Source organism: Phacochoerus africanus, chromosome 13 (assembly GCF_016906955.1).
Source record: "Phacochoerus africanus isolate WHEZ1 chromosome 13, ROS_Pafr_v1, whole genome shotgun sequence".
Classification (NCBI taxonomy): domain Eukaryota; kingdom Metazoa; phylum Chordata; class Mammalia; order Artiodactyla; family Suidae; genus Phacochoerus; species Phacochoerus africanus.
The window spans coordinates 67,525,701-67,542,640 of NC_062556.1; the positions used below are offsets into that span (position 1 = coordinate 67,525,701).

General features: G+C 48.6%; 1 protein-coding gene across 22 annotated transcripts in view; it reads right to left on the reverse strand.

Annotated features, from left to right (window-relative positions):
* DOCK9 (dedicator of cytokinesis 9) overlaps window positions 1-16,940 on the reverse strand; it is a 291,193-nt gene that overhangs the window by 157,772 nt on the left and 116,481 nt on the right. For all 22 annotated transcript variants that reach the window (XM_047756477.1, XM_047756468.1, XM_047756461.1 and 19 more), the window contains exon 2: window positions 1,901-2,017. In XM_047756477.1, coding sequence (XP_047612433.1) covers window positions 1,901-2,017 — 117 coding nt within the window. The remainder of the gene's footprint in view (window positions 1-1,900; window positions 2,018-16,940) is intronic.

Here is a 16,940-nt window from a genome sequence, read left to right on the forward strand (position 1 = left end):
GCTGCAAAACTAGAAACAATTTTGTTACTCTGATACCAAGAAGAATACTCAAAGAAACTTGAGATATTTCACACTCAAAGAAAAAAACTTTGATATCTCACACTCGAAGAAACTTGAGATAACCTTTAGCTTCCTCAGAACACACTACAGGAAAATTCTGTCATCGTGGAATACAATTTGTAATCATCTTTTTTTTTTTTTGTCTTTTTGCTATTTCTTTAGGCCGCTCCCGCAGCATATGGAGGTTCCCAGGCTAGGGGTTGAATCGGAGCCGCAGCCACTGGCCTACACCAGAGCCACAGCAACGCGGGATCCGAGCCGCATCTGTGACCGACACCCCAGCTCACAGCAACGCAGGATCGTTAACCCACTGAGCAAGGGCAGGGACCGAACCCACAACCTCATAGTTCCTAGTCAGATTCATTAACCACTTCGCCACGACGGGAACTCCTGTAATCATCTTATTTAACGTCTCTTGCTAACAAATCTGTTGCCAAGATCACAGGCAACAGGTGTCATTCTGAGGCTTCCACTGACTCATCCTTTAGCTGGGTAATCTAGTCATGTGATGAAGTTTTCAAAGCATCATATTTGGGGGCATGATCTGAAACCATTTATCAGTGGAACACACTTTGGCAACAGCATCCCACTAATAGTCAATTTCATTTCCACGGCACTACTTTTTTCTCAGGAAAGAACCAAAGAATAATCATTTTCTCCACATGTATCTCTAGCAAGTTAGAAAGAAAAAGAGAATATCTGTGAAAATTCTCACCTTTGTTGTAAACTGGAAGCTCTTAAATTTAGTGTGAAAAAAAAAACTTCAAGGAATATAATTTAACAAATATTATTAACATGGACGTTTCTAAGGACAATTCAGTACCTGAAGAACTGTATATGTAGCATGTCATGTTCTGGAGAGTGGGATTAAAAACAGGGTGGAGGGGAGGCTTTTAATATCAAGTGCTTCAACAGTGCTTGTTTGTTTGTTTGTTACAAGCATATACTAGTTTTTAAAATTAAACAACAAAGAATCAAGAAAGCTTAAAAAAAAATAAAACAAGGCAGCTTAACTCACAGAAGACAGATCTTGGATACTCACAGCATCAGGTAAAGAAGAAGGAAGAGCCAAGGTTAAGTTCCTGGAGAGCAAGGGCAGTGACCAGAATCTCTAATAGACCGGGGTGACTCCAGGGTTTATTACATCTGACGTCCCTGGGGTTTATTACTCCTCAAGCTCTGGTGGGTCACTTAGCCACAGGCCACAGTCTGACAGGCTTCAAGCAACAATTCAGACAGCAAGCAGCTCCCAGCAGCACCTATGCTGAATCCTCTGCTGGAAGCCAATGAGCTCCCAGAAAAAGCACCTGTACATGTCAGGACCACTGAGACCTTCACTGTGAGCCCACACACCGTTCAGAGCCTCTCTCAAGGCAGTGTCCTCGAAGGAGGCATGGCAGAATCCTCCCCTGATCCCTGGCAAATCCCATCCTTAAGACCCTAAGGCACTAGGTGAAAACCCTACATTCCTCTTCAAACAAATTTCCAAAGACACAGGCGGCACTTGTATTCACAAGTGCCAGAATTAGCCCATACTTGAAAAAAATAGGTTATATGTGTTTTATACATATGTATATATTTGCATCTATGCGTATTCATATATACATATATGTAACATATATTCATCTCTGCATGCACACATATATAAATGCAAAAACACCAATAAAATCAACTCATGAAGGAATGTATAACAATAACTTTTCTCTCTTAAATAACATCTCTTCTTTTCAGCCTTTAAATTTCCGAAATTAACGAACAAAACAATAAACTAAGAGACAGAAAAGAACTGTGTAAAGAATGATCACACAGCTCTGCTCACAGACACTTAGCAACCACCTACCTGGAAGTCATCATAAGGGAACAGCAGCATCTCCCTTAAACAGTCATTCAGGATCTGTGTCTTCTTCTGCACGATGACATTTTCATAGTCGAGTGGCTCAATTAGCTTCGGCTTGGCCTAGAAGGTGAAAAGATAAGCAATTTATGTATTTATTTATGACTTTTTTTTTTTGAAAGGCCGCACTTGCAGCATATGGACGTTTCCAGGCTAGGGGTTGAACTGGAGCTACAGCTGCCGGCCTACGCCACAGCCACAGCAACACGGGATCTGAGCTATGACTGAGACCTACACCACAGCTCAGGGCAATACCAGATCCTTAACCCACGGAGCGAGGTCAGGGATCGAACCCTCATCCTCATGGATTCTAGTCAGGTTCGTTACTGCCGGGCCACAGTGGAACTCCAAGGTAAGCAATTTAAACACTCTTATAGATAAATGCAACCTCTTAAGACTAAAGAACTTTACACCTCCTACTCTATGTTTTTGCATCTTTCAACTTTTCCACAATGAAAGTTTGTCATTTTTGCTATCAGGAAGGATCAGAAACAAAAGATACAGGTTGTTTCCAAAGGCACAGAAGACACATCATGATTCTCATGCTTGTTCGGTTATTTAAGCACAAAACGAGGCTATGGGTTTGGTGGAACACATCCTGGGTCACCCTGAACAGGTCAATCCCTTCTAAGCTTTAGGCTCTGCCACAGCGTCCCCGCTTGGGGGCCCAGCCAGGACCTGCAGCGAAGGCCGGTGCCCTAGCCATGACCATCTCTCCTAGCCCTGGGCTTCAAGCATCCTCAGAGCTCCCCGTTTTATGTAAGACCCTGTGGAACTCATCTCTGAGTCTCAGTGTATCCCTTTCTATTCTGAACTACCTGTGTGCTTACATATGCGATATCTGAACATGTAGAAATGTGAGCTGGACCCACACAGGCAAGCAGGGCGGGAGAATACTCAAACCAGGGCCGTGGGTGACGCCCTGGAATGACCATCCCTGGCATCCAAGTAGAAGGAACAGGCAACGGGCAAGTGGGGAAGAAAAGGGAGAATGTGCCTTTTCTGGCTATTTCTAGTTAGTCTTCTCAGTAAAAATCACATCTATTTCTAGTCATCGCCACAGTGTTCAGTGATCACTTCCCACATGCAAGGCACTAAATGGCCAGGCTCAGGATAAAGATACATATCCAACTAACTACAGCACAGTAGGCTAAGCACTAAAATAGGCAGGCACACACAGTGTTATCAAAAGTAAACTCATTATATCAATAGTGACGGTAAGATTATTTTTGAAGCTATTAATAAAAAAAATCACCTGATATACATAATTTCAACAGATTCTATACATAGTAAAATGACAATATATACAAAATATACTAAAGACACATGCTATGTGGCATCTCAACTGGGAACTCTAAGACTATGTGTCCCCAAAATTGGTCTCCTTTCCTTCCAAACACAAATGGACTGCACTTCCCAGCCTCCTCATGCCTAGGCATGCTCATGTGACTCTCTTCCGGCCAATGGCATGTGAGTGGAGGGGATGTGGGCACTGCCAAGTCTGGCTCATAAAAGCCTCTGCTATAGACTGAATGTCTGTGTACCCAAAACTCACATGTTGGAACCTAATCCCTAAGTACACTGGGAGTAGGAAATGGGGCCTTTGGGAGGTGATTAGGTAGCAAGGCTGGAACCCTCGTGACTGGAATCAGTGCCCTTATAAGAGAGCCCTCTCCCCCAAGAGCTCTCTTGTCCCTTCCCCCACGCAAGGACATGGCAACAGGCAGCCGTCCACGAACCAGGAGGTGGACCTTCGCCAAACGGTGAATCTGCGGGTGCCTTGATCTTAGACTTGCCAGCCTCTAGAACAGTGGGAAGTCAACATCTGTCCTTTAAGCCCCCAGCTAGCTGAGACAGCCTTTCTCCCCACTGCTCCCCTCCACCAGCAGCATGCACAGGAGCCAGCAGTGGACAAGGGAGGCCAGGAGAGGGTGGAGCCCCAAGATGAGAGGAGTGCGGATCCTCAACCACCCTGCAGAGGGCTGCCTGCTTAAAATGGGCACGGAAACAGCCTGGAGAATTAAAGCCTATACCAGAGTTCCCGTCATGGCTCAGAGGTTAACGAATCCGACTAGGAACCATGAGGTTGCGGGTTCAATCCCTTGCCTTGCTCAGTGGGTTAAGGATCTGGCGTTGCTGTGAGCTGTGGTGTCGGTCACAGACGCGGCTCGGATCCTGAGTTGCTGTGGCTCTGGTGTAGGCTGGCGGCTACAGCTCCAATTAGACCCCTAGCCTGGGAACCTCCATATGCTGCAGAAGCAGCCCTAGAAAAGGCAAAAAGACAAAATAAATAAATTAATTAATTAATAAAATAAAATAAAGCCCATACCATGTTAAGTCAATGAGCTTCTCAAGTTTTTTAATGAAGCAGGCAGCTTCCTCTGCCTAATATAAGTATGAAACGCTCATACTTAACTCCAGCTACTTGACTTGAGTAGACTCTACAAAGGTGTTACGACATGCTGAGAAAAAAACGCAAGGCCCAAACAAGTGTGCAGTTATTATAAATGGGAAAAGTACATGTTTATGGACAGAGATTAAAGATATGCAAAATCAAAAGACTAAAGTGAAAGTGTAGGTGACTCCTTCCTATAAAATAAGGTGAAACTGTTTTCACATTCAAAAGAGGCCATAAAAAGATTTATACAAAGAAATTATTTTAAAGAACCTAACACAGGAAATCCTAAAAACATCTTCTAAAATATTTTAATTCAGCTTAAATACATCATTTGCTCCTTTACTTTAGTTTGCTCTGAGGTATATAGGAAGCAAACAGTCTACAGGTGCCGCTGGCAAAATGGATGAGTGCCACCACCAGTAACATCTTCCCTGGGAACTATGACCTCATTCCTAATAAAACCAAAGAGGCACACAGCTTTCTACAGCAACAGAGCTCAGGATTCCAAAGAGGTCAGATGGAGAGAGACTGCAGGATGCTGTGCCCCCGCCCGGTACAGGGTTCCACACACGGCTGTAGCCCGGGAAGCCCAGAGCAGGTAACCGAGGTGGACAGCCCGGGGCCACCTCCACAGGCACCAAGTGGCCCCAGGGAATCCTCAGCTGCCCCATCCCACAGGGCATCAGCTCCACCCCCTCCAGGCCACAAGGTGAGGCCGTTTTGTCAGCAAACTGTCTCCATGTGAGCCCTCCTAGGGAGCGTGCTGCCGGACACTGCAGAGAAAGGGGTTTTTCTCAGGCCCGAGTGTTCTGGGGGTGGTTTTTCTATTCATTCTATTCTACTCTACTTTGCTCCTACAGCCCAGCAGCCACTGGGTTTTTTGGGAGAGACCCGGGGGCGCTCACACCCCACCCCAGAAGTTGCACAGGCACCCCAGCAGGTGGCTCCCAGCCCTCCAGTCCACAGCATCTCAGCAAACTTCTCCACCTCCACCGACCAGACGACCAGGTCCACACTCCCTCCACCGAGGCCTGAGTCTTGGCCTTGGGGGCAGGGAGGTGGGGAGGTGGGGGCCCTTCCAAGTTTGTTCTTTCACTGGGTCTCTCTCCCTAGACAGGCTGGTCTTGGGTTTTTAGAGCAGGGGCTGGCAAACATTTTCTGTGAAGAGCCAGAGAACACATCTTTCAGCTGACATACAGTTTCTGTCGTAACGAGTAAACTCTGCCATTGCAGAGCAAAAGCAGCCGCAGACAGTAAGTCAACCAAAGGGCAGGCGGCGTTACAATAAAACGCTAGTTCTACAACGGGCAGCGCAGTGATGTATGACCGCATCCCCATACAGCTGGGGGGGCCGGGGGAGGGAGTGCAACAACCGGTTTTGGCTCGAGGGCCACGGCCTGCTGATCCGTGCTTTAGAGTTACTTTACTCCCTCGTAGTTGACTCCCTTTCACCAATTTAAAAATTCTTTATATTAACGCTCCATCAGTTCAATCAACTGATATGTTTCCCATCTCTGAACTGAGAGACGATACGTTTACATCTTAAATGCATTTAATGACGTTTCTCACCATTTGACTGAACTTGCAGTGTTCAAAGGTTTAATAAATGAAAACCATAAACTTATTCATAAGTCAGTTTTGCTATTTGGCACACCAAATTATGCTTTTGTTAATCAGATGAATTGTTTTCTCCTGAAGGTATCTTGGCAGTAGTTTTTGGAGGGGCTGTAACTTGCAGCATATGAAGATCCCAAGCCAGGGATCAAAGCCGAGCTGCATCTGTGATCTACACCACAGCTCACAGCAACGCCGGATCCTTAACCCACTGAGGGGGCCAGGGAGCAAGCCTTAGTCCTCATGCATGCTAGTCAGGTTCATTTCCACTGAGCCACAATGGGAACGCCCATCTTGGCAGTATTTAATGTAATGTTATAGATAATATGATTATCTTGCTTTCTGTGCTACTGTTAACTTTCAAGGTGTTTTCACACAAATGACGACACTTGATCCACTATTAAATTAATTAAACAAGGAAGCCATTCATTAGTCTGAGGTGGCTCTAATGCAGTAAGCAGCAGCCTACGCAAGCAAACCAAAATGTAAGCGTGTAGATGCCTCAGGGTTATGAAATCAAAACACTAAGGACAACCAAGCACAGACAGCAACAGGGCTTTGCGCTGGAGCTGATCAATAATTTCCTTTCTCTGCTTCTGTACTTTTCTTTATGTAAGTCTCTCCCCAGCTCCTGTCGTCAGAAAACTCTCATCCGCTGGGAAGTGGATGTTGCCCAATTCAAATCAATTTTTGCTCAAACTCTTATCATTTAACACCCCCACTAGAAGGTAGGCATGGCAGCATCACTCTATCTGACAGAGGCTGGAAACCAAGGATGCCCAGTTTAAGGTGCCTGAAGCATTCCCCCAGTAACCGGCAGACTGGACTAGATTCGGTCTTTCTCTCCAGGCCGCCTTGCTAAGGGTCTGTGCTCACCAACACTCAACCAGAGTAACCGTGCGGAACACTGAGAAGCCAACATTTCTGTTAAAGACTGATGGCGCATGAGAACCGGGAAAGCCCACACTCTATGACCTAAGGGACCCCCAAGGAAGAATAACACGTCTTCTCTGGTCTCCAGGACTGGAGATGTGAAATTTGTACAAACCCTTAAGCCACTCAGTGAAACGACTCCTAGAGACCTGCTTGGGCAGGGGTCTTCAGCAGCTGCAGGGAGCATTGTCCCAGACAGAACCACTGACTCCAAGGAAAGGGGGCCCTGAGAGCCCCTCATCTGCTACCTAAGTTAAGAACAAGGCAAAAAAACTCTTGCTTCAAGCAGAAAGAGCTGGCACGAGGCTTCCCCTCTACACATGGCTTTTAGGAGGAAAGCGAAACTAGCCAAGAAAAAGGCTGAGAATGGCGAATGGTGAAGCAAGAGGGGAAAAGGAGACGACGGAGATGGGCTGGGAGAGGAGACAGAAGTGACAGGCACCTTCGGATGGGGAGGCAGAAGATGCGGAAATGGAAGCAACATAAGGACAAGATAAAGACAGAAAAAGAAGAAGGAAAGAATCGACAGCGAGAGGGGCCGGGAGACCTGCTGGGCCCGTGAGCAGTCCCACCTCTGCGTCCACCAAACTGAGCCTGAGAGCACAGTCGCCTATTTTCCTCGCCTCTTGAAACTGATGAGTCACTGGTTACAGCTGTTCGCTGCTCTTCAGCGACACAAAGCTTTTCCAGCCGGTCGGCCACACAGGTGGGGGGACAGCCCACTAGTGTAGGAAACTGGCCTGCAGCATCACGAGTGACAGGAACGTCACACTAACAGCAAAATGAAATCAGACTAACTACCAGACTGCCAGCCCCCTACTCCTGCTTTAGAAGAAAGCGGCTTAGCACAGATCTGGCACAAGGCCTTGGCTTTAAAGCCATCTCGACACTTGTTAAGTACAAAACTTCTCCTGGTGACATAACTCCAAGAGCGCTGGGCTGCAATCTTTACAACTGCGCAGCTGCGAGACCGATGAAAGAACCTGGAGTCAGCGACAGAGACATCAACGATTTATGGGACAGGGAACCTTTTACCCTTTTTTTTTTTTTTTTTCAGGGCCTTATCTGTTGCAAATGGAAGTTCCCAGGCTAGGCATCGAATTGGAGCTGCAGCTGCCAGCCTACGGGACAGCCACAGCAAGGCCAGATCTGAGCCACACCGCAACCTATGCTGTGGCCTTCAGCAGTACTGGATCATTAATCCACTGAGCAAGGCCAGGGATTGAACCTGCATCCTCATGGATACCAGTCAGTTTCTAAACCCACTGAGCTATAATGGGAACTCCACGCAACTGTGCTACTTTTGTAGTGTGCAAACAATGTAACTCAACCTAGACACGAGTCCTTCTGTTTTCTCCCCCATTTGGAGGTTAAAAGTCCTTAACCATAAACATTCTTCTCTCAGTTATTGGGAAATCAGATAGGAACACGACTGTGGTACTTTCCGTCCCTAACAGTGGTTCTCAAAGCGGGGTCCCCAGAACAGCACCGTCAGCATCACCTGGGAAGCTGACGCAGGTGTAATTCTGAGGCCCCCATTGCAAACCTGAACCGGAAACTCCAGGGGTGGGGACCACGCGTGAACTAGCTCTCCGAGGGATTCTAAGGAAGCCCTGGTCTCTCAGGATGCGCTAGAATTTGTAAACTCAGGGATGAAGGAGGAACCAGCCCAGCACTGAGCCCCTTAAACCACCTTGGGGTACAGACCCCTCCAAGACCCCGCCCCCCCCCGAAAGGTATATACACACTACCTTCCGAAGTTCATACTCTGTTTTGGGGGGGAAGGTTGTTCTTCCCTGGAGAACAGCCATGGAACTGGGCCGAGGAAAGCCTGGGTGGGTGGGAGAGGCAGGCTGGTAAATACCCACCAGCACCATGAGAGGGGCCAGCACAGGTTAAGGCAGAGCCGCCCTCCCCAGGCTGCCGCTCACAGGAAGGAAGCCAAGTTTGCCCTCACTTCCCCGAGGAAGTGCTGCGGGAAGCATGAGAACTCTGCAGGTGGGCAAGCCTTTGAACTCCTGGACTGAGCAGCGTGGCCCGCCCAGGGCAGGCAGATATGCGGGTTCCAGTCACATCGTTAACCCAGGGCCCATGACATAAGCAATGCAGTTCCAGTCTGACACGCCTGATCCTGTCACTCCTCACACTTCTACACCTGTCACAGTCCCCCAGCCCCTCAGGCAGTGGCCCGCACATGTTTTATTTTAGCAGCAGAATCCTTTGTCTAAAAAATAAATATGACATAGGCAGAGACGCCAAAAAAGTTAAAGCAGAGCTGCTCCAGCCCCAGGGCGTGCAGTGCGTGACCAAATAACTGGGGCAGCACCTCAACCCATGGAAAGGTAGCCTGTCCCTCCTCTGACCGCTGCACCCTGCTTAGCTGCAGTCCTAGGGGACAGTTCCCTCTGCCCTGGATTGAAATGACCCATGGACAGGAGTTCCTGTTGTGGTTCAGCAGGTTAAGAACCTGATTAGTATCCATGAGGATACAGACTGGCTCCCTGGCCTCGCTCAGTGTATTAAGGATGCGGCTCAGATCTGGCATTGCTATGGCTGTGGCTGTGGCGTAGGCCAGCAGCTACAAGTCTAATTCAACCCCTAGCCCAGGAACTTCCATACGCCGCAGGTGCAGCCCTAAAGGGACAAAGAAATGACCCACGGGCAGCTCATCTTCTCCATGGTTAGTGCCCTGGGACAGGACCAGGTCTCCTTATCTCTGTGCCCCTCAGCATCTAGCCCAGGACCGAAAGATGCAGCGACTGTGGGGTTACAACTCCATGCCCCTCACCTGCCCCCCTCTCCAGGCCCCATGCACGTCCCTGCAGAGTTCAATTGTTGCCTCGCATTTTGGTTTAGGAATCTTTACAGGAACATGGCCCATTCTGTCAGTCCACCCAATGCCATGGAGGCAGAGTGACATGGAGGTGCCACACAAAGAACCATACTGCCATATAGTCCCATGCCAAGGTGTCTGGGCCAGAACTGTGTGCAGGTACTGAGATGAGTCATTGCACAAACTGAGAACGCCCCCAAATCACACTGCCCCGATATGACAGAAACCCAGCAGAGGCCTGCCCAATCCTCAAAGTTCATGTGATCTCACCAAAGTTTGCAAAGTGAGAAGAAACTCTCCCAAACTATGACAAATAAAATACAAATTTTGATAAATCTTGCTACAGGAAAGAGTCAATGATCTATTCTTTCTTTCTTGATTTTTTTGTTTGTTTTTTGTCTTTTTAGGGCCACACCCATGGCAGATAGAGGTTCCCAGCCCAGGGGTCGAATTGGAGCTGTAGCCGCTGGCCTATACCACAACCACAGCAATGCCAGATCCGAACCGCATCTGCAACCTACACCATACCCCACGGCAATGCTGGATCCTTAACCCACTGAGCCAGGCCAGGGATAGAACCTGCGTCCTCATGGATACTAGTCGGATTCATTTCCACTGAGCCACGATGGGAACTCCCAAATGAGCTATTCTTGTGACACAGAATGATAATACAAAATCATGATCCTATGATGAGGTGACAGGAGTATAAAGGCAAAAAATATCAGGGAGAAAGTAAGATTGAGATGTGTCATGAGGTTCACTGATAAAACTATGCTGTTTTCCTGTACTTCTGAGGTTGACAATTTGGGTTAGCTTTTTAATTTTGTAATTTTGATTCCTTTTCAAATTTCACTTTCTCAAATACTCATTTCCATGCCTTATTTTGTATTTATAGTTTTGAATTATCTTCTTAAAGCCCCTAAAGTTCTGAGTTTCCATGCTCTGAAAACCTGGATTTGCCCTGACAGGGCCATGTATCCCACAAAGATACTGATCAAATTGAAGGCAGTATATAATACAGTGGTTAAGAAAGCTGAGCCGTGTAGTGCAGTATCAGGCTTCGTGGAGTTAATGCTCAGCACAGCCTGGCAAGCAGGAAGCACATGACAATGTAACTATTATTATTATGTTTACTAAATACGTTGCTTGCATGACAGCAACCTTAGGTTTTTGTCTGTTTTTGAGTGAATGCTATGCTATAGGTACATCCAAGTTTACCAATCTGGTTGCAAAACCTTTCCTCTACCCTCCAGGAACATATTAAATAAGACAGACAAAATGGCAGGGACTTTCACAAAGGAGGAAAAACAAGGTCGAACACATAGAACTCTATGATAATAAACAGAGACGCCAGCGGAATTCAGGGTCTGAGCCCAAAGAAAACCCAAGCCGATGCTCACTTTATGAACGGCCTGAGTGTGGATGAGGCGGTGTCAGCAAGCCTGAGAAGAGCTGGGGGGTCAGGGTGTACACAGAAGTACTTTAGACACCCCTCCCCCCGAATCCAGGCAACTCCCTGAGAGCAGCATCATCTAACACGTGGAAGAGAAGAGAGGAGCAGGTGGAAGTCCCCAGGGATGCTGCTCAGAGAGGGCTGCGTGGTGCTGACCCAGGGGAGAAGGTGGAGCAGGCCCACTGGCGCGCTCAGACGGTTTCCCATCAAAGAATCGAAACCTTGGCCTCCCTGGAAGAGACCCACAGGAACAGCCTGAGGCCAGAGCCATGTGACAAGATAGTGGCAGAAGCAACGCCATCTCAAGGGACGCCATGGGCACGTGAGCCGCTGACATCAAGGCCCCACCCGTCCCCATCCACTGGTCAAAGCCTCAGGCTCTCACGGGCACAAAGAGCAGGACCCATGTGCCCTACCATCCCTCCCTTTGGGGCACTCTGAATTCAGCCCTTCCTACAGCACGGGCTGCTCTGGGTCTGGCTGCTCAACATCCACGCAAAGCAAAATTCCAGATCCGCAGGCCAACAGAAGCCAGGGCATCTTTGTAGCGCCAGGAAAATGAGATTCCTTTGGAATCCAGCAGAACTGGAGATCGTTAGCCGGTAAATAAGTTCAATGTTGGCCAAACAAGTATGAAGCCTCGAAAACCATGGAAAAGGCTAAACCAAAAGGCTTTCTGATTCTATGGCTCTTCGCTCTGACCTGAGAGCTTCCTGTGGACTTTCTAGTCATTTCTTGCCTTTGTGTGTCTCGTAATTAAATGTTAACACACACTGAAACCCTGAAGGCCACTTCTTGAAATAGCAAACTAAGGAAATGGCAAGTCTTGGAACATTCTATTTTAAGAAATGAGAAATGCATCGCTTCTGCTTATAAAGAATTTAGGACTTCCTTGATTTAGCTGCATAGCTCTACAACTACTTGATCGGCGGAGATAAAAATCCCTCATGGAACTGAGTCCATTTTCAAAATGGTGCACTTCTCCAAGCTGCCAGCAGGACCCCAGCACTCTTGGGAACTGGGTGGCACCACCTGTAGTGGGAAGGAGGGGTCTCCGGAGCCCAGATATTAATCAGGGTGCCTGCGAGGCTTTCTGCACCACCGTCTTGCACACAATGCTTACTCACCCTATTCTCCCACCACCACCTTCTTGAAGTGGTCACATGTGAAGGAAGAATCCTCAGTTTCAAACCATGAGGTTGCAGGTTCGGTCCCTGCCCTTGCTCAGTGGGTTAACGATCCGGCGTTGCCGTGAGCTGTGGTGTGGGTTGCAGACGCGGCTCGGATCCCGCGTTGCTGTGGCTCTGGCGTAGGCCGGTGGCTACAGCTCCGATTCAACCCCTAGCCTGGGAACCTCCATATGCTGCGGGAGCGGCCCAAGAAACAGCAACAACAACAACAACAACAAAAGACAAAAAAAAGGCAAAAAGACAAAAAAAAAAAAAGAATCCTCAGTTTCCATAATTGGGGTGGACACAGGAAATTAGCAGCTCCCTCCCTCCCTCCCTTCCACATGTACAAATGCTACTAGCAGTTACCTGTTCTTCTCTCCGCTGATTTTTTTTTTTTTTTTTTTTAGGGCCACACTCACCGCATATGGAGGTTCCCAGGCTAGGGGGTTGAATCAGAGCTGTAGCCGCTGGCTTATGCCACAGCCACGTGGGATCCAAGCCAGGTCTGCAACCTACATCACAGCTCATGGCAATGCTGGATCCTTGACCCACTGAGCGAGGCCAGGGATCAAACCTGTGTCCTCATGGATGCTAGTCAGATGCTGAGTCACGATGGGAACTCCTCTCCACTGATTTTTACTGAGCTTCTCCATGTGGCACTGTGCCACGTCTTTGGGACACTGCGAAAATAAGGATCAGCTCCCACCCCAGAAAGCTCACAATCCAGAGGGAACAACCCAAAGCAGAATGACTGGCAGCAATGGGAACCCAGGAGCGGCATCTAACCCACTAGAATGAACATGACCCCTCCCCCTGCCCAGCCCAGGTAGATGACAAGCTCTAAGAGGGCAAGCGTTTCTAGGTATTATATTATAGCTATGTTATCACTGCTTTGTCCAGGGCCTGGAACAGCGCCTGGCAGAGCACAGGCACTCGAGGAGTGAAGGGGCCCAACAACGCGGTGCTTCCTAAAGAAGGTGGTTAGACTGAGCCTAAGAGACGAGGATCGAGTCAGCCAGGATTCAGGGTGGACCGGGGATTCCTTGCAGAGAAAACGGAGAAGCCAGGGAGAACACTCACAGAGGGAACAGATATTGTGGGGCCTGAAATCTGCATGATCGGAGGTGGGAGGGGTTAAAAACTACAAAGTGATGAACAGGAGGCTGTGGCGTCTCCTCCAGGGCCTAGGAAGGGATCCTGAAATTGAAGCTTCTCTGGCCTCAGGGTCAGTCCCCTCTAAGCAGCTGGGCAGAGCTGCAGGAAGGAGCAGATGGGGGCTACTGCAGTGTCACGGGAAATCCAACATGATGCAGAAAACTGCATTAATGAGACTCCTTTCCAAAGGGTACTCTATGCGGCTGCAAAAACTACATGAGCCCCCTGAAGTCAGCTGCAGGACCTCAGGTGGACATGCTTGAGAAACAGTGGACAGGTCACTGCAGGGCCTTGTTCTGCCTGGATGGGTGGGAACACTGGGGTCAGAGGCGAAGAGCTCTGCATAAAGGGGTCCCCGCTCTACCTCTGCTGCCAGCAATCCTTAGTCTCGCCTCTAAAATAAACTATCTGGGAGTCCCACTGGGGCTCAGCGGTCACGAACCCAACCAGTCTCCATGAGCATAAGGGTTCGATCCCTGGCCTTGAGCAGTGGGTTACGGAAGCAGCGTTGCTGTGGCTGTGGTGTAAGCCGGCAACCACATCTCCCATTCAACCCCTAGCCTGCGAAAGTCTGTATGCTGCAGGTGCAGCCCTAAAAAGAAAACATAATAACAGTAACTTAAACTTTTTTTTTTGTCTTTTTGTCTTTTTGCCATTTCTTGGGCCGCTCCCGCAGCATATGGAGGTTCCCAGGCTAGGGGTCGAATCGGAGCTGTAGCCACCGGCCTACGCCAGAGCCACAGCAACGCGGGATCCAAGCCGCGTCTGCAACCTACACCACAGCTCAGGATCCTCAACCCACTGAGCAAGGCCAGGGATCGAACCCACAACCTCACGGTTCCTAGTCAGATTTGTTAACCACTGAGCCATGATGGGAACTCCTAAACATTTTTTAAATAAAAGAACCAACTATCTGAACAGCGTCCATTTGAGATTGTCCCAATGATTAGCTCACAGGGGGTGGGGGGTGCGGTGCCCACAGGTCTCAAAGCCACCCTTGGACTACAGCCTGTGGCAAAAGATGAAGCCAGAGTGGCAGGTGGACCACGCTGAGAAGAGCCCTGAAGCAAAGCAGTGAAGGAGCTTGGAGGCTGGCAGGCGTAAAACCAGTTCCATACATCCTGCAGCCACGGGAAAATCCCCCTGTGGCAGACGTGCTCTTCTTCCCTAACCCAGGAGACCATGACAATGGACGTGTGATCACGTCTGCTTCGGGGACACATCTCCTCCAGACTGTTCATCATGTGTGTCGGAACATGGTCTCAGCAGCTGCTTAGAATCCTGCCTGTTTAAAAGGAGCAGGAGGTTCAGGAATATTAGAACTGCAACTGTGCAAAAGCATCGGAACCTGAGATTATCTGGCCTAGCGCTCTTATCTTACACACAGGGACACCTGGGAGCACGGGTGGCAGTTAAGTGATGGTCCTGAGGTCCCAGAAGGAGGTGTCGGCAGAGCTGGGCCGGGATCCCGTCTCCTGACCCCTGGGCCAGGCTCTTCCGGACCCCGCTCTTCCTCCAGCCTCTATGCTTCCACGTTCCACGTGGAAAGTGTTCCACGTTCACGGACAACATGCCCGAGCCTGCGATACGGAAAACGGGAGGCAAAAGGGAACGCGCTCCAAGCTTGGGCTGAGACGCAAGCTCGAACCTGCGCATGAAACCGCAACAGCTCACGAGCCAGAGGACGTCTAGAGGAATGCGCACCGCGCACCAAACCCTCAGACACCTAAATGTGTTTCTCACGCCGAAATGTGGTGGCGTCCTCGGAACAGACTACCACCGAGAATGACACACTTGTGAATACAGTTTTTTATATGATAAGCACTGAAAAGAGGTTGAATTCCCTTTTTACACAGGACTAAAAAGGGCACTCAAATGAGAGAACTTGTCACTGAAAGAACTTTATTTAACTAAGCCTGTCAGGATGAGCAATACTTGGACACTCAAAATCAATCGGTTTGATGGAAGGGAAAGAGTCTGGGCTTTGTATTTGTCATTTTTATAAATAACTGTGGTTTTTTCCCAAATTATTATCCTACGATTAAAATGAACAGAATTGAAGACTACGAAAAACTGTCAAATCCAGAGCATCTAGAAAACGGAGTGAAAACTGAGGTAATCATGCAGACGATAAAAACTCGGTTCACAGGAGCCCGCCTTCCAGCCCGCATTCAGTCAGCTGTGCTCCGTGGGGGGCGTCCCCACACGCTGTGCCTCGGAGCATCAGGAGGGAGCTGAGCCCAGGGCCCCACCCTGGCAGACACAGCCTCAAGTGTCTTCCTTCCACCCCGACACAAGACTCAAGGCACGAGGCAAAGGGTGTGAGGAGGAGAAAAAAAAGGCAGAGGGCCTGAGGCCAGCTCGCAGCCACACCCCGGCTGCCCGTTCTGCCTGCTAGTTTTTCACAAGTGAAAAGCGATGAGAGCAAGAGCAAAAGAGATACAGCATGGAAGGTACCTGAATAACTCCGTCTTAAATCCATACTACAGACACCGTTCCAGCCAATAATCCCCCCTCCTCTTTTTTTGGCATCACGTACAGCCTGAAATCCTTACTTCTTCCTTTGTCGATAAAAGCTACTTTTGGAATTCTGAAATGAAGAGGTCAAGTAATTAAGCTAAAAGGCTCCAAAAGCCAGATTTAGACAGATTTCACAACAATGTCCTTTAAGCTACTTATCTGAAAAGATTGGGGGTGGGGATGGAATATTCACAACACACTTTTTTGGTTCACAGGAGTTACTGTCTGTCCACTGCCCACATCATCACCACAAAGACACTTGGAGACAGTAAGGGCAGGTGTTGGGGAGTGAGGATTCAAGTCCTGGTCCCCCAAATACTGACTACTGTTGGAGGTGGGGACAGGTGGATGGGGCCAGAGTTTGTTGAAGTATGGTCCCAGAACCAGCAGCATGGGCATCACCTGAAACTGGTTAGAAATGCACGAAAATTCACCCCAAACCCATTGAAAGCGGAATTCTGGGGTGCAGCCATGCGGTCTGGGGTTTAACAAAGCCTCCTTAGTGGGTGAGTGCTTGTGATGTTACCCAGGCTAGAGAACCACTCTCCTAGTCTATGAACCTCTGCGTACGTTTGAGAATTTCACGGTAAAAAAACATTTTTAAGAAATTCTGGCTTGGAGTTCCCGTTGTGGCACAGCGGAAACAAATCCGACTAGAAACCATGAGGTTGTGGGTTGGATCCCTGGCCTCACTCAGTGGGTTAAGGATCCAGGGTTGCCATGAGCTGTGGTGTAGGTTGCAGACGTGGCTTGGATCTGGCACTGCTGTAGCTGTAGTGTAGGCCGGCAGCTGTAACTCGGATTCAGCCCCTAGCCTGAGAACCTCCATTTGCCCCGGGTGCAGCCCTAAAAAGGCCAAAAAAACCCAAAAAGCAAAAAAAAAAAAAAAAACAACAAACAACAACAAC